This window comes from Epinephelus moara, chromosome 7, assembly GCF_006386435.1.
Source record: "Epinephelus moara isolate mb chromosome 7, YSFRI_EMoa_1.0, whole genome shotgun sequence".
In the NCBI taxonomy this organism is placed as follows: Eukaryota; Metazoa; Chordata; class Actinopteri; order Perciformes; family Serranidae; genus Epinephelus; species Epinephelus moara.
The window spans coordinates 25,292,955-25,319,675 of record NC_065512.1 but is presented as its reverse complement, the minus strand read 5'-3'; the positions used below and the strand labels follow the sequence as shown (position 1 = coordinate 25,319,675).

The window sequence follows — 26,721 nt, the reverse complement described above, 5'->3', positions numbered from 1 at the left end:
AAATAAATAGAGTCAGAAATCTGGAAATAAAATGGGAGTTTGTGAAAAGTTTATTGTGGCAGATGGTACAATAAGTTAAGACCTAGGGATGGGTTGGGTGAGGAGTGTATTCATTTTGATGGCCAGTCCTGGGCCAAACCAGTCACTTCACCGGCAGATAGAGAGCCAGCCAGACCGCAAAGTGACGGGAGGGGGTGGTCATCGTTATCCCACCTTCCCCTCCATCACTGTTCCACTTTGAAAACCAGTGATGATAGAAATCCCCAATGAGACAAGGGGGGACTTGGCTGAAGATGAGGAGAGAAACCTCTCGTGGGAAATCAGGACGGCTTCCCGAACAGCAGGAGGAGGAGGAGAGAAAAAAAAGCACCAGTTGGACGAAAGGAAAAAAAAAACGTGTAGAACAAAACAAAAGAAGGGTTCAGGAAATATGACATCTCATAGTCCTTTGTTCCCCCTGCTTCCTCAGATGGTACAGGAAACAGCGAGTAGATGTCGCGACACCATGGGGTCTGCACATATACGATGCTCACCACCGCAGTGACAGGGTCCTTACACCGACATGATGTGCTTGACAAAGGCTGGGGGTGACGACCAGGGCAGCACAGAGAGGACAGAAGAGAGGGAGAGGAGAAGAATGAGTAAACTATCCAATAAAATCAGTTTAAGAAAATCAGTTGTTAGCTATAGCTGAAATGTATACACCATACAAAATACTGTATATTCACTTTATTGGAATATCTCTGTAAAGTGGAGGATGACGTCACACTTTCTAGATTAAAGGGGCAGTTCACACCAAAGTCAAAAATACATATGTTTCCTCTTACCTGTGGTGCAATTTGTCAGTAAAGATTGTTTTCATGTGAGGAGTCGAGTGTGGGAGATATCGACTGTAGAGATGTCAGCGTTCTCTTGAATATAATGGAACTAGATGGCACTCGGCTTGTGGTGCTCAAAGTGCCAAAAAAGTGTTTTTTGAAAAACTCAACAGCAATTTCTCGATCCAGACATCATGACCTAGTTACTCAAGATAATCCACAGACCTTGTTGTGGGCAGTTTCATGTAGGAACTATTTTCTTTCTACCAAATGACGCCCGCCAACTGTATTACCAGGCAGAAGAAAATGTGCATCCACCCGCTTTAAGCTCCACAAGCCGAGTGCCATCTAGTTCCATTATATTCAAGAGAAGGCAGACATCTCTACGGGCGATATCTCCAACACGTGGCAACTCATACCAAAACAATTTAGATGGATAAACAGCCCTACAGGTAAGAGGAAAAATATGTATTTTTGATTTTGAGCTGAACTGTCCCTTTAAGTTTTCATTTAAAGGGGCACTCCTGTGATTTAATAAAGATCTTTCATAAAGATAAGGAGAAAAGAGATGGTCAAATTCAAAGCAGCAGAGGGGTAGATATCCTGATTTTTAGTCCCTGGTAAAAAAATAAATAAAAAAAAAAAAGATGGATCCTACATGTCCCATAATACAGCTGTTCAGCATCTTTCCTGATGGTGACATAATTTTCAAATTTTGTAAAGTTGCTTCCAGAGCCAAAGAAGACTGACAGATTGAGTGATGTTCTCCAAGTAAGCTGAACTTCAGGGGTAAAAATTGTGCAGTGCCACCTTAAATTAATATAAGATTTATATATATATATATATATATGTTACACACTTAACAAACGATCTGAAATCTAAAAAAGTTATAGCAGCATATATTATTAGTCATAATGTCGTAATTTGTGGCTCACCCTCATAGTTGACACAGCCGTTCTCATCCTCCTGTCCTGCCATGAGAGCATCAATCTCAGCCTCAGTCATCTTCTCTCCTGTAGGGGGAGGCAGAGGATAACCAGCATTAATAACACACACACACATACACACACACACATATGCAGAGAGACAGACGACTGCCCTTGACCTAACTCACCCAGTGTTGACAGCACAATACGCAGCTCAGCACCCATCACTGTGCCGTTACCCTCCTTGTCGAAGACGCGCAGACCCTCAACGTAGTCCTCGAATCCGGCCTTGTTTGGGCTGTTGATGATGGTCTGGAGCATGGGGAGGAAAGCCTCGAACTCTACTCTCTTGTTGGCCATCTCTGCATGATGGGAGACAGTGATGACAGTCAGTTACATCCAAGGAGTGAACAAGCCCGGCAGGTCACAGACAACAGGCCCCACACAGACAAAATCCTTGTCAACACGTTTTCAACATCAGTTATTTATCTCCACCTTTCTACTACAGGTGCTTCTCCTCTACAGGTGTTGTGACAGTTTGGACAGATGCTTTTTTTTCTACTTTATTTTTCATTTATAATCTTATTTGGTAGTTTTGAGTGTGCCACAGGGCAGAGTGAGGCACAGTTCTGGTTCTGTCAGTGATGCATGGTGGAGCTTCATGGAGCTATTTTGGTTTAAAGGTTACAGAGATTTACACCTGCATCATCACCCGTGTGCACAGACCAGACCGGAGGCATACGTCAAAAATACAGCTATGTGCTTTTTTTAGGATTTTACCAAGCAATATGTGTGATTAAAAATCTGAGGAGGAACACCAGACCAGTTCTTTAATGGAATAAAAACATCATTGCACTGACCTCTAAGGGTTCATAGATTCAAATTTGTTGTATGTCTGACCTCATTCACCATCCTAGTAGAGTGTGCACAGGTGGGTCAATGTATGCAAAAAGGTGCAGCACATACAGCATGTGAGTATTTTATCTGTATTTCTTTTATTTCATGAGATTTTTCTGACAGATCTGCTCCATGTTTTCTCTTTACAACCATAAAAACTCATTTCAAAAGCAAAGAAAACAGCTGATTTTGTTGAACACGACTGATTCTAGCCACAAAGGCAGTCCCTAGATAATTTCTTCTTCCTAATCCATACCTACTTTAACATTACACCATGTGCCTCTTTAATGAATGAAACACAAAAACTGTCACAACACCATGAATGAAAACCAAGTGTCACATCACCATGGTTACATCTGGCCTCTGAAAGACAAGATTTAACTATGTGTTTTTGCTAGTAATGCTTAGTACACACATTACAGATCAGCTAATACCCATGCACAGATCATTCATTTTATTATTATCATCAGACAGACTAGAAGTAGTATCTCATATGCCAAGTAGTCTAATTATTTGGGACTACTTGAACTATTTTTTGCGAGAAATGATCAAATTCAAACATAAAAATAGGACAAAACATCCAAAATAATCTTCAAAACCTTAAATCCATAAACATCTTCAACTAATTTCAGTGATATATGAAAGGCTAAATATATATGTCTCACCTTCAGCGGAGGGGTTTCCCAGGATCTTGTTCACCTCCTTGTTGGTGGGGTTCTGTCCCAGAGCGCGCATGATGTCAGCAATCTGGTTGTAAGCCACCTTGTTGTCACCCACCCTGTCAAACAGACCAAAGGCCTCCCTGTAGTCTGCAGAGTAGAGGGAGAAGAGGATATTAATGTTTTCATATTCATGAACTGGCTTGTGTTTGTAAGTTGAATGCCTCAGCTGCACTTTGTGATGTCATCATTTTGTGTGATAGAATATTTTGATAATATTGCATAAGGGACTTTAAATTATTCAGCAAATAAAATGCATTTGGAATTCATTTCATGTGTTTTGTTTTATATTAAATACACATCATTATCTTATATGTAAAATGCATTTTTCCCCACAATATGAAACAGTGGCTAAGTATAGTTGTGGCTATAGCGAGCCTGCCGGCAGGTGGAGGCAGCTCCTCTACAATCTAACAAGGGAAGAATACAACAAGGGCAAGACGTCTCTATAGGTTGTGGTATTATGGACTGGCTCCTGCCGAGCTCTGTCACCACTCATACTATTTCTATCGCAGCTGTCCCTTCTCTCTCTCCCTCTCTCTCTGCAGCGCTATGGGCTCTTTTAAAAGACCACCTTGGAATTGATAAACATAGCTGAGAATATGAGCCCCCTCCTTTTAAAGGCAAGGGCCCCTCTGTGGGTGTGCTGAGTAGAAGTAGGGAATGCTGACTGCAGCGTAACAAGCAGCCGACCAGACGACAGGTCTGGTCAGGTGGCGCCCCGTCCAGGGTCAGCTGGGACCGATAGCACACAGGTTTTTCCTCCTATCAAACACTACACTATCATTTAACACCTTTAAGGGATCCTTCTCACTGAAATGAGCTGCTGATTTTTTTCCTCTCAACAAATGGTTTCTCAATAAAAATGTCACTTAATATCAGGACAAAGGGATTTAATGAAGCCTTCTCCAGTTCTGGATAACATGTGATATGATGTGAGTGCTTTTTAACTTGAAACCAGCTAATTTTCTGTGTTTAATTTACCTGCTCTGGCTGAAGGTGACAATTAGCACAATCAGCTTGTGTTTGTTTGGAATGAAAGCCTGCGGATGTTTAGCTCTGGATGCACAATACACCACTTTTGTTTGCTCTTTGACTCACAGAATGTGGCATTGACTACAGCTGACAATCACTTGATGTGTACATTGTTCATTTTTTATATAACTTGGCAAGGTATTCAGAAAAGAAACTATGATTTTGTTTAAAGGATGCCTTCTTTCTCAAACCATGGTATGCTGATAACTTTAAAACACACAAATGACAGGCGACCATCTGTCATGACCACTTTAAGATCCAGAGCCAAGTCTGTTGCAGGTTGGCATTCTTTAAGGGAGGGGCAGTGCCACTCTCATAAAACATATCAGCCTCCTGCAAAGTGATTTATTGTATTTGATGTTTTTTTCCATTTGCCAGACAGCAGGCCAAGCGATATGTACGAGAAGGATGGGTTAGGTTTTATGGACTGTGTGGAGTGTCACATGGCAGCAAAGGTAAAATGAGGTGTACTCACCATCAATCTGGTCTGCGCTGAATTCCACCTAGGAGCCAAAACAAAGCAGCCACATTAGTTTTGACAGTTTTGATACGCCATTTAATCAACACCACCAACCACTTGTATTCAAGAGGCCGGCACAAGCAGGCATTCACACTTAATCTGGACTAATTAATCAGGTCTACACTGGATTAAACTTGTCTCTTTGCCAAAATTAGCTTCACATAGTGGCACCCGATCTGTGGAGGTCCATCTTTAGCTACATTAACATGTCCACATTTGGTGTCACCCTGCATAGCCATCACACATTAGTCACCACTCTGTTAGTCCAATCCAGACAGCAGGGGGGCGTGGTCTAAACCATGGTGAGCTATCCATGGTTCTAGTCATTCCCCTCAGTCATCTGTGCAGTACAGTGTAGTCCTTCAAACTCTTGCTTCTCCTCCTCTCATTGACTCACTCTGGGCTGTCCATCTACTCAGAAATGTTCTTATAAAGGTTTCAGCTCTGGTTAGGATTTTTAGTACTTGGGCATTATGTCAGGATGATAATAGGTGTGAATTAAATCAAAACTTTAATTTAGATTTATTTAGAAACACCACAATAATTTTTTCTAGGATATGATGCACAATAATGCTGCATTTACACTGTAAATACACTGACACCTATGATCAAAGTAGTCCTCTGTTATCTTCACATTGTTCCTCCCTCAACTGTGTGAAATAAGAATTCAATATGAAAGCATTGCTTGCTTCCCCTCTATAACCCCTCTTAAAGTCGGTCTACTTTTGTCATGCAACTCTGATTGTGAGTGGAAAAGTCAAATCCCAGCTCCACCTGAGCAGCCATCATCCTATCTCCATCACTCCCCATTGCAATACTCATGCTTTCACGGTCATTGTACCTTGACGGCGGACAGGTCGATAGCGGGAGCTTTAGGAGCAGGGGCTGGCTCTGGTGCCGGTGCAGGTGCAGGTGCTGCTGCAGCAGGTTCGGCCTTCTTGGCGGGAGCCTTAGGGTCCTTCTTGGGTGCCATTTCAAGCTGATAGTAGTAGCACTGTGAACCTCAAGCGAAGACAATTCCCGGTTCGGATGACAACACAAGGAGTGTAGCACAGAGTGGAGGGGACTCGGAGCAAAAAATCACCACTGGGGCGTATATATATGAGGCTATTTTTCCTCTTGACCCCCGTCAACACTGTCCCCGTGTGAGGATTGGATGGTGGAGGGGAAGGGGTGTGTGTGTGTAGATAGGTCCACTCTAAACATGGAGTATAGGGCTGCGGGCCAGAACGTGTTTATTTACGCCGCATATCTATAATAAAAAACGAAAACACTAGAAAGGGTGTGGAGGGTTACCTGGGGACGTGCGAATTCCTGTGGACCACAAGTGAGCAGTCCCACTTTTACGCACGGCGTCACGCGCCATTACGCACAACCTGAACCCGATCTGAGAAACATGGACTACGTGAGGATGGTTTAGCGCTCTAAAATCGTTAGATGTGAAGATATCAATAATTTTGTGGCCATTTTGACCTCTAAATATCCTCATGTGATAAATGACCCTCTTAACTTAATAACTTAACTTAATAATGACTTATTAAAGCCCAAGTTGAACTCTGAAAGAGAGGAAGAGCTCTTAGCTACAAAGTGAGCAGCTGATCAGATGTGGTGTTGCGTAACATCTTACTCCAGTAAACATCATCCTCTGCCAGTTAGAAATTAATGTTTCAATGAATTGTCAGAAAGAAGATACTGGAAATAAGGCGAGGGGGGGTTCCCAGGAAGGAGAAAACTGTTTCTTGTCATATGCCCTGAGCTCTACAGCATGAGTGTAGATCATATCACATAGAGTTAAGGGTAACTTAACCTTAAGTCTGTTCACCCACCTGATTTGATGACTTTATCTGCTTTTATCCTTTAAGCCAGGTCTTCAGGAGTCACGTCTCACATTCACACCCTGTATCATATACAAAAAAAGGGTGGAGGTTATGTCAGCATGTCCATATATATTTTTTGCTGTTTTTTTCCCAACAATGATATGGCACTTTTTGTAGTCCCCATAATATTACTGAAGTGGGTGTAACTCATCTCTGACTGCAGCTCTGCTGGACTGATCAGTGGCTCCATGTTTGCCAGCTGCTGCCCAGCCAACATTTGTATGTGGGGCCCATGTGGATAGTAAATGGGCTAATAAAAATGAGTCCTATAAAGGATTGTCCATCCCACCATAATGGGCCCATGCCAGTTGCCCACATGGTTGGGTTTAATCAACTGGGCCCCACATAGGTTACACTAGGGCTACCTGGGAACAAAGTGGGTATTGGCCCAAAATGGGCATCTTATCTGGGGTCCACTTGGGTAAACCCACCTATTTGGGCAATTGGCATAGGACCAATATGGAACCTGTGGACATTCCCATATAGGCCCCATTTTTCTGTTAATTTACGAGCCATATAGTTCCCACATACAACTGTTGGTTGGGTGTACAGCAGAGTATTGCACTGAACTCGGTGCATTTGGTGTAGTCAAACAAAAATGACATATTTGGCCAAATCAGGCTTCGGTGAAGTGATGAAACAAAGCAGTGGTGGTACTTAGATCTTTTACTCAAGTAAAAGTAGCAATACCACAGTGTGGTAATACTCTGTTACAGGTAAAAGTCCTGTATCCATACATTATATTACTGGATTATAATTAGTGGTGCATTAGTGTATTCATACTTGATGTTGCAGCTGGTAATAGTGGAGCTTATGTTTTACTGTATAAACTGCCAGGTAACAGTCAGCCATAAGAACACTTCATGGCTCATTTGATGATAAAGTTTTGTATTATTAATCTGGATCTGTAAAGAAACTAAGGCTGTTAGATAAATGTAGTGGAGTAAAAGTACCTCAAAGCTGTACTTAAGTTCGGAACCTCAATCAATTAACTTAGTTACTCTCCACCACTGAAAACATGTGTCAAGGATATGTAAATTAGCACCAAATAGTGTGAAAACTTTAGAAGAAATAAATGCAAGTGCAAATAAAAGCACGCGTAGAAGCAACGGATCAAAGTAGTTCATATTTGTATTTGAGAAACTGTGGAAGGACCAGGGTTTAGGTGGACAGGTGGTGGAAGTGGTGTCTTTCAGATCTAATAATAAGCCATTGTTTATTTCAGTCACCGACAGAGTGTGTTGGGCAGAGCAACACCTGTGTTCAATTTGATGGTCTGTTGGTGGGGCAACTGGTCACCACGGCTCCCGGGACGGATGTGACGTAAAAGCACAGGCCGACGGAGATCTAGTGGAGCTTTCAGCTGCCGATGCCAGTAACCCAGACAAGGCTAAGAGTGCAAATTCTGTCTCCTTAATTCTTGTCTATATCTGTCTCCCAGTGCCAGCAGTGCAGCCCTTCCCCCACCACCATGACAGGGCCTGGTGACGAAGGAACTGCATGAATTCCTCTACCCTACAGCACCCCCTCCGCTTGCCGCCCCCCCCTTGCTTTCTCTGACCCCATCTCCACGAGGGCAGGCCAGAGAAAGCCTCAGTCCCTCAGCTGTCATCAGGGCTCACCCCCAGCACCCCTCTGCACCTTCTCCGAAGTCTGACTTCCCTTCACTCCCGCCCCCTATAGAAACTCTGCCCCAGTCCTTGCACCTGTGCTGCAGTCCATTCTGAGCTCCACTATAGAATCCTAATGGATTCAACAGCATGGAAGAGCTGCTCTTTATTAGGATGTGATGGCAGGTCAGCTTGTGGAAACAAGAAAATAAGACACTGTCTCTATTTGACAAGTTCAAGTTTTATTGTGTGAATCATATGAAGCATATACGGCACTCACATACATGTAAAGTCAGGTAATCCATGTCTGACATTTCGGGAGCAATTAAAATATTGACAATGTACTTTCTTTTCATCCAATGTGAGTTAATGTGCAGTGTGTGAGAAGAATTAATACACTTAATCTGTAGTGTTTCCTCTACTGTCACTGTAGCTCCACTGCCAATTCCCAGCTCCCATGACAAATATCACAAAGCACTTTTCAAAGAATAAATTTGTCTTTCCTGTGTGGTTCGCTCCACCAGCATGAACAAACAGGTTTCTAAATACGTTTTGGCACTGCTAGCTGCTGGGTCATTTTAGGTTTCAGATTAGTGTAGATAAACGATCTTCTCCTTCTGAATAAACATGTAAGCCTTTACTTATTCATCATCGGTGTCCAGCTCCTTGGGGAAAGCCATACTGGAGATGTGAGGTCAGGTCTTATAAAGGAGGGCAGGGGCTTCAACTGTACAGTAAAGGCCACAGCAGTGACACATGCCAAGGGAAGATAAATTTCAACAGCCACCCTTGGTGACCACCACTGCCATCCATGATGGCAGAATGAGGAAATTCAATTTAAAGGTCCATGGGTCAGAGGCTGTGCTGTCTGTCTTTTGTTTTCATTTAGTGAAGGCTTGGTCTTTATGCTCATCAGGAGAGCATCTTGGGTGAGGGTTATGTGCAGCTTCTGCCCAGTCAAAAACATGTGTATCAACATTGCTAAAGCTTTTGTCAGAAATGTCTTCCTCAAAAAGACACTTTAAAGAAGCTGATTAGAGTTTTATTTATGCTCACACTTCCCAGAGGCAGAGATATTATTGTGGAGAAGTGAGGTTGAGTTGTGCGCAATGCTTTGCACAGATCACTTTCACACAGTTGGTGGCATGATATAAAATCCTACAGCCCTGGGCTTACGCACAAAACAAAAATACATTCAACACAAAAGCATGGGCTACAAGCCTACATTTTTGGGGGGATTTGTGACAAACCATAGCAGCATTTAATAGCTTACTTTCACCACGCAGCTTTCACAAGCTCCAGATGTGATTATCAAAGTATATGCATGGCGCCTTTGCTCAAGACAATCACCTGCAAAGGAAACAGAAAAGCAGACTCAGAGTCTACAGTCATGCGGACAGCTCTGTTTGTCTCAAGGTGTTATCTGAAAATAAAGCCAATGCCGAAGTGCCTTAAACCTGTGTACTTTCTAATGGCCAGCAGGGGGAGACTCCACTGGATGCAAGAAGAAGTCACATTGTATAGAAGTCTATGAGAAAATGACCCTACTTCTCACTTTATGTATTACCTCAGTAAACATTTTCCTGATGAGTTCATGGTCTCAGTCACTAGTTTCAAGTCTTTTTCAATCCAACATGATGTTCATTTTGGTAATTATGGTGCCCTTTGGAATAATATAGACGATGAAGTGAGCATGCTTTGGGGCGTGGCTACTTTTTGATTGACAAGTCACCATCAGGGTGGTGTCCTCTGATCCCAAGCTTAGCTACAGCTCCACCTTCTTACTGAAATGTGGTCACTTCTGGTCCCAAAAATCTAAGATGGCGACGACCAAAATGCCAAACCAATGGGTGATTTCAGAGTGGCTATGTACACTTCTTTTATACAGTCTCTGGTTTGGCTCACTGTAGGCACAGCAGTGTTTTGAACTCAATGCTAACAGCATGCTAACATGCATAACATGTGCTGATGTTTAGTCAGTGTACGGTTTACCATGTTCATCCCCTTGGTTAAGTGTGTCATGCTAACATTTACTAAGTAGCACTAAACACAAAATACAGCTAAGTGTGGGTACAAATTTGATCATAGACTAAACCAGTGGTTCCCAACTGGTGGGTCGTGGTCCAAAAGTGGGTCGTGGGCTCATTCTGAGTGGACCACAAGTGACTTGCAAACGTGTCAAGTTCGTAAAAAAAACACACAAGTACCAGTACAGTGAATTTCTGTCACAAAGCTTTTATTTTGAAGTGCATTTTCCTGCTGTAGAGTGAGTGACTAATGGATAGCTACTTGACAGAGATGGCAAACTAGCTCAACGACATGACCAAATGTAAGTATGACGCTAAATGTATTAAACTGTTTGGACCTTGAACTATTTACTAAGCAGAAATCTAGACCCCATAGCTGTATCAGTTGGGAACCACTGGCCTAAACTATCAGAGAAACTTTGACCTGATGCTGGTGCTAGATGAACAATAAAAGAATCGCCTAACAATTCATTCTGAACGTGTATGTCTGAAATTTTAAGAGGATCTCCATCTTCTAGGATACTTTCATTGTGAACGATTAATCTGGAAAACAATTTGTACCAATCCATCAAATAGCTGTTGAGATAGTTCAGTCAGGACCAAAGTGGTGGACCAACCAACTGACTGCAAGAACAACATTGCCATAGCACCATGCTGCTAACATGGTCAAAAGTACCTCCAATGTAAGAATCTTATCTTCTGGGAGCAGTTCCTCCATTTTCATTGTACAATGCATGTGCATAGTGACATCTGGGGTACTTTAAAGGGGCACACCAACTTAATTAAGAATTCCAGTATATTATTTCCATGCCAATATTTGTGAACATGAGCTGTCTTGAAAGCCAGAAACCAGGAAAGTAAGTCTCAAACCTATGATGTTATCAAATATAAGGTTTTGAGCTGCTCAATTAACAATGTAATTGTCATTGGTTGTAATTACCACCTCACTTATTTCAGAGCCTCCTTTCTGGTTGTAGACATATAGCCATGGTAACTCAGGGCAACCTAAGCTCTACCAGTAATTTAATAATCATTTTAAAACTATGTTATGCCTAGCAACGTGAAATCTTTAACTTCTCACATACATACACTTAAAATGAAGCGTTAATTACTTTACATAGCTGTTTTAGTTGCTGTCCATTACAAACATTGTCCTCTACTATGTTGCATTGTGAGATATTTATGCTGGCGTAGTGCCCAGTGTTTGCAACTGTAATATTTCACCAGAAGTAGTATGCAGTTTGGTTACAGCCTACTAGCATGGAATTTTGAACACAGCCAATGAATGGTAGCCTTTAGTTACCCTTTATAATATACCAAAATGAGCTTTATTTTATTGTTATTGAACATTGTAGTGTTCTCAGTTGTATAGCAGAAAATGTACCCATTCAGCAGCTCCAGACTTTATACTTCATGACATCAGAAATTTGAGTTTAGCCCTTGGATTTGGGAGTAAGTTGCCAATGTTTACTCATGTTTTTGGACTGTCTGAGAACATAGGAATAGCATGTATGAATTCTGAAAATAAGTGTAATTTCCCTTTAAAACCAATCAAAAAACACCACACAGTATGGGAAGAGAACATGCCTATAGCTAGCGTTAATTTTAATTCAGTGGGCAGATCCAGAGACCCAGTTTTTATGGATTAGTGATGATAAACTACAGGTCAGTAAAAAAGGCAAAATAAGTCTTTAGGAGAAGCTCACATTATTATAAAATTAAAGCTTTTACTAAACATTGAGTACAATGCTTGTTATGCAAGTGGCTTGTTCATGTGTCTTCTTTAAAGCTTAAAACAACACTAATCTATATATAAGTATCCTTGTTAAAACCAAGACCATGACAGGTGTCAGAGCTATTGATATTTGTTCACCTGAGTTCCTTCTATGGCAGTCTGGTCTATAACAGCTGACCAACATGTGCTCTAAAAATGTGGTTCTTCAGCCCTTTTCTAATTCAACCAGTCTTTTTTTCCCCTTTAGCATTAAGCCAACAAAATCATGTGTGCAAAACGTCCACACAAAAGATTATGGTAGAAATTAAAGTAATTTGTAACCTTCCTCGCTATATAATGACACCCACACTGCCTTTCATACACAAAGGTTTTAAGTCAGCCGGCTTCTATCTCCCCACACGACTGTGTTTCAAACATTATCATGAATATTATTTCGAGCCTGTTGGGAATAAGATCAGATGAAACATCAGTGATCACTGTGGGGAAATAGGGATGTTTAAGCATCAGCAAACAGTAATGGGAGGCAACAGCCAAAATGGAGTACAAAATGGAACAGAACAAATGGAGTTCATTTAAACAAAACACTATTATTAGCCAGCTACTTCATTTTTATTTAAATCATCTCCCCTAATTTGCATGAGCATTCTGGGGGGATATTGCAGCTAAGAGAGAGAGATGCTGAGGGCTACAACATCTCACACACGGGGATGAAAAATATGTTAATCGAATGAAGCAGAGACCGTGGTAAACTTGGTTGATTTTCATCAGCTAAGACAAAGAAGCTCTCTCGGATTCTGTCAGCTTAGACTGAAGAATACATAGATTTTTGTTTTATGGGGGAATATTCCTTTGCAAACTAGTATGCTTGGATCTTTTGTGTGTCACCTTCTCACCCTCCAGCTTTGTCCTTTGGCGGGGGTGAAAGCCCTATAGCGCCTGTCTAGGTTTGCTTCAGGACAGGAGCTATAACTGTCTCCCCTCAGGAATGACGGTGTGATCTGAAGCACTTGTGACTGCTTGCTGCATTCGAACTGATCTCTCAGACTCGCCCTCACACTTCACAGCAATTGTCAGAAATAAATGTCATTTATATTTCCAGTGCCAGGACTTAAACATCAACCATGAGACTCTGAGCTCAACACTTAAAGGTCCAGTGTGTTTTCTTTAGTGTATAATCACTTGGAAATATGAATTGTTGTGTTGTCTTTACCTTAGAATGAGCCATTTATATCTACATAGGTAGCAGGTTCTTGTCCATGGAGATCGCTATGTTGCACCGCCATGTTTCTACAGTAGCCAAGAATGGACAAACCAAACACTGGCTCTAGATAAGGCCATTTGCATTTACACGTCTCTGCGTTGGCACCATAGTTAGCAGCCCCTCTGGGACAAGCCGACAGCATCGAGAAAATGCTGATTTTTAATGTTAAAAACGGCTTTATTCATCGCTTTTACCGGTTTAAATCACCATATCAGTTTGTTTTGGAGAGGGAGAGACCTCTGTGGATAATTTGGTTCCTGGTGAAAACTATCTGAATGTCTGGATCTTAAGTTATCAGTGAAAAAATGTGAGCACGCAATTTCAGGTGCTGGGCTAGCAACCTGCTGCACCGGAGAAACATCAATTTGTAACATGAAACTTCTTTATTCTGTGTTTAATCATCTGGTTTGTTTGTTTAGGAGAGGAAGAGACCTCTGTGGATAATTTGTCTCCCAGTAAAAACCTCCACAACAAAACCAAAGGAATCCTAACCTGGAGAAGTTTCAATAGGTTGCAATCTGCAATCCTCACCGCTAGATGCCACTTAATCCTACCTAATCCACAGTGCTCCTTTGAGGTTCTGTGAAAGAGAAATAAAAGAGGTAGTGATTTTAGGACACAGGACCTGTCCTAACCTCTGGGTCTATTGCGTTAAGCATGATTAATGAAATGTGAAGAACCTGAGCTTGAGGAAAAAACATCATGCGATGAGCGTAAGATTCCAAAGATGGCGCATGCTCCCAAGTCACTGGCATTCACCTCCGTGGGGAGTTGACACGTCGAGCAGGTTGCTGCTGGGAAATGACAGGGAGCACCAATGAACTTCCTTTGCCACAAAAAAAATGCAGCAGAGGTCATCCGGTGCCATGTGTGATGACTAGAGAGTAGGTTTTGGACTCAAGTTTTGTCCACACCCCCCCTTTTCAAACCCTGAGTGCTTCCTTCCCTGCCCTCCAATCATACCAAAAGGAATGAGGCTGTAACTGAGCCCGGGGACACAGATGGAGCCTATTTATAGTCCCTGCAGAGAGGTGTGAAGTTTCTTGGGATTTCTAAGAGCGGGGGCCATGGCTCCTTAAGGGGGCTGATGCAGCCTCTGTGGCCCGCATGCTCTCTTTTCCTCACCCGCGCTCTCAAAAGCCCTCCGCTGGCCACACAGGAATTAGATGGGGGGCAGGCTAAACAAAGCAACCCGCTGCCCTTTTTACTGGGGACACTACATCACCACAGAGGAAGGGAATCCGATACCCGCCTACAGGGACAGTCTCCTCCTTCTGTTTCTCAGCTGATGACTTGGTCTTCCTTTTACAACTGAAGGTGCCATCACCCCGAACAAGACTGGTGACGCTGTGTGTGGGCCTTCTGCTAATTTGACAGCACGTCCCATCACACTTAATTAGGATGGGAGCGACGTAAAATTCTAAAGAAGGTGATAATAGTATGGTATATGGCATATAGATAGTATACATGTTTACCCCTGTACAGTTAAGGGCGCTTGAGTGAACCACTTTATAATAATTAAAGACCCTCGTGGTGGTTAATTAGGAGTGCCATGGGACCGATGATGATCTTTGCCTTAAGAGGCTTTAGCATGCTGCTGGTTGTGGTAACATGTGAAACTAGACAACCTAAGGCATCCATTGGTACCAACCACATCACGCTAGCTTGTCAAAAAGCAGGGTAAAATTACACTACATTTTGGGGAGGGAAAACTAGCTTGACCATTCTCAAAGGGGTCAGCTAACCTCTCACCTCAAGATATCTGAATAAAAATGGGATCAAAGGGTACCCGTCTTGCCTTCACAGACAAGCCCACTTTATGCTAATCCTCACTCAGCTTTTGGCAAGAACCATGCAGTTTTTTTGCATTGAGTATAAATGTGTTGTTTTTGATTTATTTTAATATTTCCATAGACTCCCTAGACAGTTTTTGAATTGCATAAATTGGGTATGATTAAAAAACTGCAACTCTTGTGGATTCAACGAGCCCAACTGTATTCATGTGTTGGAGATTTTTGACATTTTTCAAATAATTTTCATCCATCAACCCATCTATTTTCATCCACTTATCCGGGGCCAGGTCATCGGGGCAGCAGGTTGAGCAAGGAACTCCAGACGTTCCTCTCCCCAGCAATGCTTTCTAGTTACTCCTGAGGCATCCCAAGGCCTTCCCAGGCCAAATGAGATATATATAATCCCTGCAGCACATTCTGGGTCTACCCGGGGCCTCTTACCAGTTAAATGTGCCTGGAAAACGGGAGGCATCCAGGAGCCATCCTGTTCAGATGCCAGAACCACCTCAACTGGACCCTTTTGACGCAAAGGAGCAGCAACTCTACTCCAAGCTCCCTCCGGATGTCTGAGCTCCTTACCCTATCTCTAAGGCTGAGCCCAGCCACCCTACAAAGGAAACTCATTTCGGCCGCTTGTATCTGCAATCTCATTCTTTTGGTCACTACTCAGAGCTCATGACCATAGGTGAGAGATGAGACATACATGGACTGGTGAATTGAGAGCTTCACCGTCCGGCTCAGCTCCCCCTTCACCATGATGGTCCAATGTCAGCATTACTGTGGACACTACACCAAGCCACCAATCCTTCTCAAGATCTATTTTACACTCACTTGCAGTGTTGGGCTCATTACTCCAATTCATTACCCTACTCGTTACTTTTCTGTTACACCCCATAAAATTGGTAATGGCCTATCTCCCCCTCTGGAAAAATATAATATTATTAATGCAATGTGTTACTGCCCAGCACTGCCCACTTGTGAACAAGAGCCTTAAGCCCCTTTTACACTGCCAGATTTTCCATGAATGTTGGGCCGTTTTGCCGGCAAGCTGCGAGCGTTTAGACACACAGAGCCGGATTGGCGAGTTGATCCGAGGTGCCCAATTTTCCGCCTCTTAGGGTAGTCATATTGGTGGAACCCTTTTAGTCTAAATAGACCGAGGCGGCCTTCCACCACGGGAGGGGCTGTTGAAGACTTGTGGGAGGAGCTGTTGATGACGCCACATGTGTGACCCACTGGTGGTGGATTAACAGGAAACAGCTGATAGCAGGAATTAGCGAGCAGCTAGTAGCAAGAGGGGAACGCAAACCTGACAGACACTGTAAAGATGAGCAACTGGGGAGACAAGGAATTGCGCGCCCTCCTTGCCCTCACAAACGAAGAGGCCATTAACCGTCAAGTGACTGGAACGGTGAGGAACGGGCCGACTTAGGAGAGAATCGCCTGAGGACTGACTAGCCGCGGCTTCCCTCCCACGTCGCTGTTTACATCACACGCTGAGCTACACGTTTTGTTACTTGCTCATGCCCCCCATTGCCTCGAAAAAGGCGCATTCTGTATTAACAAAGGTAGACAGGCGGCATTTTGCCGCACTCCCTGATTTTGTTTTTGTACTGCCAATGCTGAAAAAAGACTGATTGGGCTTTCCTGCAAATTTGCACAATTCCTATCTAAAAAGGGCTTAAGACTTGAACTTTGCTTGGGGCAGTAGCTCAGTCCCAACCCAGGGGCAATCCATTGATTTTCAGCACAGAACCATGTCCTCAGACTTTAAGCCCAACTGCTTCACACTTGGCCAAAATCACCCCAGTGCATGCTGGAGATCATGGTGTGATGACACCAACAGAACCATAATATCTGCAAAGAACAGAGATGCAATTTTGAGGTCCGCAAACAGACATTTTTCTCCTCCTGGCTGAGCCTTGAGATCAGGTCTAGTATCCATTCTCAAGTGGTCGAAATGGTTTCATTTTGCATCAAATCTGTGTAACAAATGGTATCAACCCAAGAGTTGCTGCAACAACTTATGAGACATAGGCTAATTGAACATGGGAATGGCCGTCATATGATTCCGTCATTATGTCCTAAGTCCCAATACACTCTAAACTTAAACTAAAAGACAAACATGGGTCTATGGTGGGTCTCTACTGGCATAAAGAGGATTTAATGGAATAAGAAAATGTTACATTTAAAAACATTCAAGAATAATATTACACAGCTATTTAAAACTTGTTGTAAGGTATCAATCATCTAGAACTAGGCTTACTTCTGGGCCAGGAAAATGGCCATACAATTTTCAACTTGGATATGATACCTCTACTACTGCTGGTATTATGTCACTACCAATGCTATTAGTACTAATACATGTGTAAAATCCAGCCAAAAGGTGCTTTTACAGAATAGAATCAGGTTCAAACAGCTATAAAGGTGGAGCACATCAGTCCTGTTCTTAAATTTCCTTTGTGGCAAAGACTTGATTTTCACGATTAACTACTACTGACATCGGTTTATATCAGGCATGACATAAAATGCTTTTCTCATCTGCTGCTACATTCTGAACCATCAAGATCTCTCAAGTCATATGAATCAAAACCAAGCACGGAGAATCAGTGTTCAACCCTTTTTTGCATCTGTGCTAGATAACAGAGATAACGTATTATTAGATTTAATGCGGGACTGTATTAAATTTCATTCTCCTGTTCATTCTGTTTATGTTTAATATAAAGCACTTTGAATTGCCTTGATATTGAAAGATGGCATACAAATAAATTTGCCTCGTCTCGCCCTAGAATGATATATAAAGTGCCAATATCTCCAAACTGGCACGTCAATCTAATTCTGTACTGAGCAAACACCATCACAGATCCTTGAAACAACCATCTATTATTCCTGTCACCTCAGGGTCGAGACAGGGCTCGGAAACCTGGCACGGAGGAAGGCGAGGGAGCCTGCCTGCTGTCTATTCACGTCCTCTCTTAAGCTTGGTCACCATCTGAAACTCACTCTTGAAACCGCAGACAATGTGGGGTCCCTCCACCGCGGACAGACACTGGAGCTCATTAGTCCACACCCCGGCCAATCAGTGGAGGAATTCAGAGTCCAGCTAATCACAGCCCTCCCCGTAATAAAGAGCCATACAGTACATTGCACAGGCTTCTCATGTTCTCGCAATCATCACCTAGCAATTTTCCACTGTATGCGGTTCATTATTGACAGTAAGGAGCCAGGGCTGTTTTTTTGAAGACATAACTGTTTGAAAATAGAAATGAAAGTAATTCATTAAAAATCCCATTTGATTGACTTTTAAAATAGGCTTGTGTGCAGAGTTTATTAGGGAACCTGGGAATAAACCTTTATTGTCACTGACTTACATTCATTCACTTATTGAGAAACCTTCATATGACAGGCATCATGTCATAGTGTTAAAGGTCTACAATATGTGGGATAAACTCATTTTGCAGATATAAGAGCATAGGATGAGTGCAAGTGTGTTTACTCTACTATAAATCTGCTGTTTTTCCATTTATTTGTACAAAATAAATAAACTAGTCAGATTTTAGGGTTTATTTTTGCATTTGAATTGACCTTTTGCTAAGCCCCGCCCCTTTGTGATGGTCCGTCAAGCTGTTGAAGTAAGCATGGAGCCCACACTGTAACTAACTGCACTCCCTAAAGAAATATTATCATCTTTTTGGAAGAATGAAAGAGTGATTCCAGAGAGAAGCAGACAAAGCGGTCTACAGTCTGTGTTTGAGGGATATATCCAGGATGTCAAACTGACTCAGCAGCAACAACAGGTTAAAAAGACAAAGATAGTTAGAAGCTAAAGCTGAACTATAGGCTACAGATCACAGTGTAAAAGTGAACCACCACATCACTGCTTATCGCCACAGAAGACAATGAATATAAACGGAAACGTTGCTGATATTAAACCAGCTGTGTGGCATCACAGTGTGTGCAGATGAATGCTGTGTGGCTTCGCCCCTGTGCTGCTGCCAGCCAGGGGAAGTCAAACAGTGTTCACCTGCACACACTGTGATGACACACAGCTGGTTGAATATCAGCAAAGTTTCCCTGCTTCCCTTCACTGGTTCCTGTACAGCAGGGACGGTCTTTTTTTCACTGTTATAATCATTAAAAAGCAAAAGCAGCATGTGTATACATTCAGTAGGCTATATCTTCAGTAGCTAGCTAACCCTCTTACCTGGAACAGGTAAGAGACATATTTTTTTTTTCCAACCTCTCCAGGTAACGAGTATCATTAATACACAACGTGCTCCAGGCGCAACATTTAGCTCTAATCCTCAAAACCAGCCTGAAAATGAAGGAAATCTGAAATGATTGCATTAGAGTCAATGGAGCACAGCTGTGTTGTTGGACCCTGGTCTGAGCCGACCTGATGCTACGTTATGATTGGCCAGTCTGCGTCCAGGGGCAGGACTTATGGATTGTGAGACAATGGAGACCCTTAGCATATGGAAACTGAGTTTATACTTAATTTTCAGCTCAATGGCCAGAAAAAAAAAGTTGGCAATATGTTGAAACGTAACATTTTCTTTACCTTTCATTATCACTGTGGTTAAAGTGTGGTTAGGTTTAGGTACTTGGTTTTGGGTGGGAAAAGATTATGTTTCGGCTTAAAATACACAGTTTTGGTAGCACAATTATGGCTGGAAATTCAGCATAAAACAGTCACTTTTAATGGCGCTATCCAGGCTGGAAATGCAATGAGCTCTCTAAAACAACCGATCTTTGAGGCACTATCTCTGGTGGAAACAAAAAAACCACACACAAAAACCCCCCCACAGCTGCCACGTGATCTGCCATCCGACCCACCTCTTGATGAAAGTCAGCTCATATACTGCATCACATCAGAAATGATGATATGATATGTATGACACATACAAATGTAACGTATTTGTGATTTGTGGAAACATACAATGCCAACATTTTTTTCTGGCAACTGGTCTGATTATCTTACTGCAGGAAATAAGTCTTTCTGTTTAATGATGACAAGGTAACAAAATACTCAACAGCAAGTCCCATGTTTAACAAGCTCACAGATCCAAGATTTGTTCTTTTAAGGACAACTTTAAATGGGGTCATGATTGACTGTAATTACTGGTGAGGAATCAGGAAGATATGTTACCGTGTGCTGAGGGTACAAACTCGAGCCACTGGATTAGTATTTCTTACATTTGTTTCCCTTTAAAGGCATACAGTGGCATCAGATGTTGCTTATCTAGTGTGTGTGGTCACAGATGATCCAAGCTTTCCACTGCTGTAGCACAATCATCTCTTCTACCTAACCGTCCTGCTGATTTTTTTCCTCAGTAAAAAACTGCATACTGCTACAAATGCTGCTGTCTGATGGACACTGTGCTCCACCACAGGCTCATGAGCTCCTTAGTAGCACTAAAGCACTCAGTGGAGAGTAAATACCTTGCGGTGTAACTACAGCCTTTAATGCATCACTTCCTACGTAACATAAATATACAAATGTGGACTTCAATGTAGGTGTCATGTCAACTGTAAAGCCGTTATAGCTTCTGCTACACGCTGGCAGCTAAATGATACTAGAGGCCTCTCAGTTGTTACTATAACTCATATATATGGAGCTGCACTGTCACCTACGCATCAAGCGTGCCACTACAACAGTGGCTCAAAATCCCTCTGAACCTTGTTAGCAAACGTTACCACTGGATGTCACCAGTGCTCCACTGATCTATTGAGCAGGAGCAGCGCAGACTAAATTTAGACAAAGGGAACATGGTCAGTAGAGGGGGGGTTGGGGTTGTTAGGTTTACTCAAATGCAATACACAAAACCAAAGTAAATCAAAATAAGAATTAATAAGATTTAAACATATGAACAGAATATTAACTCAAATCTAAGTGACTTCAGTGGCATCCTGTACCTCCTCACATTTTTAATACTGAAGATTTGCAAATAGCATCGTAGCTTTTACAAAGTTACACAGACAGCACAGTCTATTTTTCCAAGTCCAATTTCTGGATTGTGGAGGTATTTCCTGATCCATACAAGTCCCATTACTCACACCCACTTTGTTCAGACTGCTGAACCCAGCAGAGTGGCAGTCAGGCAGCCTTCTCCACAGAGGACCGGTCTTGCAGTGATCAGCAAATACACACACTGCTCTAATCCCACCACCATGCAGCCTGTCCATGGTCAGTTTGCCTTTTCTTTCGCAGGCAACATGGCCTCAAATAAAAAAAGCTGTAAAGAGTTTGTCGCACCGACAGCACGACACACAGGTTTGCTATAAGCAGGCACATTTATTCTCATTGGGCATGCACTTTCTTTTAGTTTCTTTTCAGGGACTTGAAATGAAGGGTGTTTATGTAATCAATATTTCCTCATGTGTAGACATTTTGAGTCAATGTGGCAGTTTTTGCTTTTATAGCATCAGTGTAGAAACAGAATGAAAGACAGCAGTTAAAAATGAAGGAGAACAGTAGCACCCACAGAAATGTTTCAAAGGGGTGGCCAGATGGGGCCACTGAAAACTAGGGTAGCACACCATAACCAAAAGCAGTAACTACATTTCAGGAATTCTATTATGCTGTTGATGTATAGGCTAGTTGAAAGCTATGTCAATATGGGAGTTACATAATCATATACTGATATACTTCGATTTCTTATTTTAAGGTTAATATTATCTGACGTTCATAGACCAGTACCCTACTGGTACAGCTAACATTTTGAATTCCACAACAATCCTGTTCCAATGTGTTAGATATCTATGCATGTTACGCCATTCATTGTTCTTCAGAGATGCAGGGTTGCCCTTTTCCTTAAAAAGACATTGACACATTGATTCATTCATTCATTCATGTTCTGTAACCGCATATCCTGTTAGGGGTTGTGGGGATGCTTGAGCCAATCCCTGCTGACATTGGGCGAGAGGTGGGGTACAGGTCAGCAGACTATCACAGGGCTAACACATAGAGACAGACAACCATTCACGCTCACATTCACACCTACGGCCAGTTTAGTAAGGAACAAAATAATTACTGTGAACAAGCCTTCTTAAATTAAGGGGACAGTCATGGGTACCCATAGAATCCATTTTCATTCGATTAAGCACACCACAGCCTCTAAAAGAGTAACACCAGAGTGCTCCAGTCCAGAGACGACGTTTCTCTGTAGGCTGACACCGAAGTAAGCGTCGCCCTGGTTCCACCCACCCCATTGAAATTTGGATGTTTTGTTCAGCAGGATGATCTTAACAAATGAACATGACTGAAAATGAAAAGCTAACGTTCGGTTATAAACAAACTACACCAGGGTTGTATGACTTAACATTGCCACCACAACGAAGCCGTGTTCAGCATGATGACGTTCCTTAGTTTCATTTAGCCAGTTGTTAGCAACCACCTTTTTTAAGACATATAAAGGCCTCAAAATTCATGAATTGGGTATTTACCCAGCCAGTGTATGTAAAGCCTTATATGGAATTGTCCATAGGTTCCATATTGGCCCCATGCCAGTTGCCCACATGGCTGGGTGTAATCAAGTAAGCCCCACATACGCTATGCTAGGGTTACCTGGTTATGAAGTGGGTATATGCCCAAAATGGGCATCTTATCGGCCCCCACCCATTTGGGCAATTGGCATAGGGCCAATGTGGAACCTGTGGACACTGCCATATATGGGCCTATTTTTCCATCCATTTACGACCTATATGTGCCCCACATACAAATGTTGGCTGGGTGCTGACATATTTTATGTTTTAGAACAAAACATGAAAGTCTCTTAAGCTTGTGTTCACCGCAGACCTCATTTCAGGCATCTAACTGAAAAAACATTGGAAAAAAGTCATTGACTTTGAGACAAGGGGACTAGGAGTGGTAACAGACTCATTTCTGGGTGTTAGCACTCATTCCTGGGACATTCTATTGAATCAGGGGTCAAAGGGGTCATGCTCCCTGCCCCCCTTTTGGGAGCACCACTGAAAGAGAAAATGAACATTCTGTCCCACATGGCTAAGCTGTTTGAACTTTCAAGTTAGCCTTTATAATGGTGCTCAAACTAATTACAGAAAAATGTAACTAAATCTATGGTTTACTGATATAAACGAACTAATACTAAACAATTTGTTGGTAAACCATAAAGAGTTACACTTTTTTAGCCTGTAGAACATTTCATTCTTCTTACCCACTATCGTGTGCAGGGATTTAAACAGATGTGAGTCCATATGAGAATCACAGGTTCTTCCCTCTCGTTTGACAAAAAAATAGGCGTTTCCTGAGGACCAATCGAAACGCTATGTGTTTAACGCGTTGAGAAAAACAACACCACAACAGCCAATCACGAGCAAGTTCTGATGCTTTGGTTGAACTGTCTGTAATGACACGAGGAGCAGCTCCAAACTCATCCATTCATCTGCCTTCAAAGGAAAATTTAGACGTAGTTTTACACTTTATTACAAAGTGTAAATATTGAATTCATTTTTTAATATCAGGAAACGTCTCGTTGCTACTTGACAAAAAGTTTAACTTATGCTAATATGACAAAAATCCTTTTAGCGCACAGCGTTGTTAAATCTCTGAGACAAGGATGTGTGTTTGGCGGAAGAGTAGGAAACACGTCGGCCCTGCTGAGACTCCAAACTACTAAACTTTTTAGTGTCAAGGTAGGAAACGATGTGTGGGTGAAAACTGTTGTTGTCAGCTGGTAAATGCACGAAACAAACTTTGTAAAGAGTTCACCAGAAGTGCTGCCAACGGAGCGCTAACGCTGCAGTATGCCTCTGGACTTCATGCCGAATCCCATAGAGGAATCTCTAAAGTCTGCAATGCCTTGCCTAAAAACAAATGTATAAACATATAAACAGTTTTTACAGCCTTTTATCAAAATCAGCAAGGCCTACTCCTATATTCGGCATAGGTCCAGCACAACAAAAAGTTATTCTTTTAACATAACTCAAGCTGTTTTACCAGTTGTGATTCAAACGCTCCTGCAGTAGAAATGCAGAATGCTGTTCGGCAGAGCAGCGTAAAGAAGTTGAAAAAGTCGGAACTGCATTGAAATAAGCTCTGTCCGATGGACTATTATTACGCCGAACTGACAGTAGACTGCATGTGATTTAATAAAACATATTAAGTTATTTGTCTGAGGTATGTGCTTGCGATATTAATAACGACTGCAGAAAATGCTGATTTTTGAATGCAGTTTGGAGCGGTGGCAGTCGAAAGAAACTAAACGCGTTAAAAAGTAAAATAAAAATGAATTTCGCACTGTTGAGTTGTTTTAGACTGCTGTCTCAGATAATTTGTCGCATGCAGCAGCTGGATCTCTGTGCATCATGTGTGTTAACCCGCAGGGAGAATTGCATCATGTATGAGGTGTGCATTGATTACAACATCTGACAGACAGACAGACAGACAGACAGGCAGACATTGAACAGATTTGTCTGTCTCAGCATTCACAGCACAGTTCCCATTGTCCTGCAGTTTCAGCATCGAGTCCCACATCCATACTGGTTGCCATTACTCCTAAACTTAAAAAAGTCTGCAACACATCTGTTTCAAACTTTTGTCTTTGGTCTTTCCAAACTCGCTTCATATAAAGGGAATGCATTATTCTTGGGTGAGATTTATCTTGTCATCTGCCTGCTCTCTTTTAACTCCCAGGCCCAGACAGCCCACCTGGTCTTGGAGGATGGCACCAGGATGAAAGGATTTTCCTTTGGGCACGATGCCTCTGTAGCAGGGGAGCTTGTCTTCAATACCGGCCTGGTGGGGTAAGAAGTAGACATGCTGACATAAGTTGAACTAAGACAAAATTGTGCACTTGGACAAGTCCAATTTCAGGATACCAAATACTGAACAATCAACCCTGTTTTGAGCCTGACAACCTTGCATTAAAGTGTATTTATTTAGTTTGAAAGTGATCGCAAAGTGCTGAAGATTTGCTTTGTCATCACCTCACGTTTCCGGTTTTAGGTATCCCGAGGCCCTGACTGACCCCAGCTACAGAGGTCAGATCCTGACTCTGACCTACCCTATTGTGGGAAACTACGGGGTGCCCAATAACCATGAGCTGGACGAGGTGGGCCTGAGAAAACATGTGGAGTCAGATCGCATCCAGGTAGGAAACCAAGTGGTGTTTTGGATGTGTCAGGCTTTGTGGAGGCTTCAGCGCTGTAATGTATTTATTACAAAGTTCTGCTTTGCTTCTGTTTGTCAGTCAGTGCTTCTCACTGGTCCAGACTAAGATATCTCAAGAACTGAGATGAAATGACGTGACATTTTTATAGGTGGTCAGGATCCCCAGAGGATGAATCCCACTGACTTCAGTGATGACCTTTTTCTTTAGTGCTATGAAGACATTTGTGGTTTTTAGTGAAATGACTCAAGCGCTATTAGCTTGATTACGATGAAATGAACGATAAATAAGCATTTTCTAAAATGTCCTTGCGGAACTCTGGCACCTGTAGCACTGCCCGCATCTGTAACGTTGCTACAGTCAGACCAAGCTAAATTTGTGGCGTAAACAACACAGTGTTGAACATGCACCTAGAACAAAACCAATTGTTCCTGTCATCAGCGGAACATTTTTTATCACCTACCTACAGAGAGAAATAGGTTGCCACCCATCTTATTTAATACCAGATTGTCCCGTATGTAAAATGTCTCTGTCTCTTCTGAATCAATACAAGACACGGTTAGTATTTTGGCGCACAACCCACTCTTACTGCATATACTACATATGCGTGCCTAGAGTGACATTAGAAATAATTCAACCAACAGAGTTTCAAGAGTGGAGAAGTATTAAATCAGAATCTGCGGAAGAGAAAACACCTAGAACAACAGGTCTGTTACACAACGTCAGTACATGCTATCCCTGTCTTTCCCTGTCTGACTGGATTCTCAACGCACATTAGAAAATTACAGGTTATAAAATGAATGTTGAATGATGGGTTTGGTCATCTAGGCTGAGAATGTGTTACTGTTTAATCATGCTTCTTTTATATCATATAAAACAAATGCCTAAAGTTATTTATTTTACTACTACTTTATATAACTGGAATTGCTGTGTGCTGCTCAATTCGGCATCACGTGATACTGCGATTTAATAAATCAGCAATCATAAAAAATGTACAAACTGTATTGTTACGGCCAACAAGTGGAGCTTGGAAACATGACATGGAGCTAAAATTTGCACCGCATTATGTTAAATGTTTGCTGAATGTGTTAGTGTGTGTGCATGAGTCATAGGAAATCATAAATCATCTCTTAGAAGATGTAGTTGTTTACTGTTACTTACAGTGGTGTGAAAAAGTGTTTGCCCCCTTCCTGATTTCTTACTTTTTTGCATGTTTTCCACACTTAAATGTTTCAGATCATCAAACAAATTTAAACATTAGTCAAAGATAACACAAGTAAACACAAAATGCAGTTTTTAAATGAAGGGTTTTATTAATGAGGAAGAAAAAAATCCAAAGCTACATGGCCCTGTGTGAAAAAGTGTTTGCCCCC

General features: G+C 42.1%; 2 protein-coding genes across 2 annotated transcripts in view; one reads left to right on the top strand and one right to left on the bottom strand.

The window, feature by feature from the left end:
• Window positions 1–27: 27 nt before the first annotated feature.
• On the bottom strand, window positions 28–6,003 carry myl1 (myosin, light chain 1, alkali; skeletal, fast). Its single transcript, XM_050048823.1, has 6 exons — window positions 5,757–6,003; window positions 4,871–4,898; window positions 3,307–3,450; window positions 1,933–2,106; window positions 1,754–1,831; window positions 28–581 (listed from the first exon to the last, which is right to left on the bottom strand). Exons 1-6 carry the CDS (start codon window positions 5,886–5,888, stop codon window positions 553–555), a joined length of 585 nt encoding a protein of 194 aa, XP_049904780.1. The 5' UTR covers window positions 5,889–6,003; the 3' UTR covers window positions 28–552.
• A 17,578-nt stretch (window positions 6,004–23,581) lies between these two features.
• cps1 (carbamoyl-phosphate synthase 1, mitochondrial) overlaps window positions 23,582–26,721 on the top strand; it is a 90,053-nt gene continuing 86,913 nt past the window's right edge. Inside the window, exons 1-3 of the mRNA XM_050048798.1 lie at window positions 23,582–23,873; window positions 24,874–24,983; window positions 25,186–25,330. Coding sequence (XP_049904755.1) covers window positions 23,748–23,873; window positions 24,874–24,983; window positions 25,186–25,330 — 381 coding nt within the window. The 5' untranslated portion in view covers window positions 23,582–23,747. The remainder of the gene's footprint in view (window positions 23,874–24,873; window positions 24,984–25,185; window positions 25,331–26,721) is intronic.

Bases quoted from the DNA above. Each gene is read 5' to 3' on its own strand.
- myl1 (XM_050048823.1), bottom strand. From the start codon at position 5,888: ATGGCACCCAAGAAGGACCCTAAGGCTCCCGCCAAGAAGGCCGAACCT. The intron at 4,899-5,756 runs GTACAATGACCG...TTTGGCTCCTAG, and splicing joins TCGACCTGTCCGCCGTCAAG to GTGGAATTCAGCGCAGACCA. The intron at 3,451-4,870 runs GTGAGTACACCT...TCTACTCTGCAG, and splicing joins CAGCGCAGACCAGATTGATG to ACTACAGGGAGGCCTTTGGT.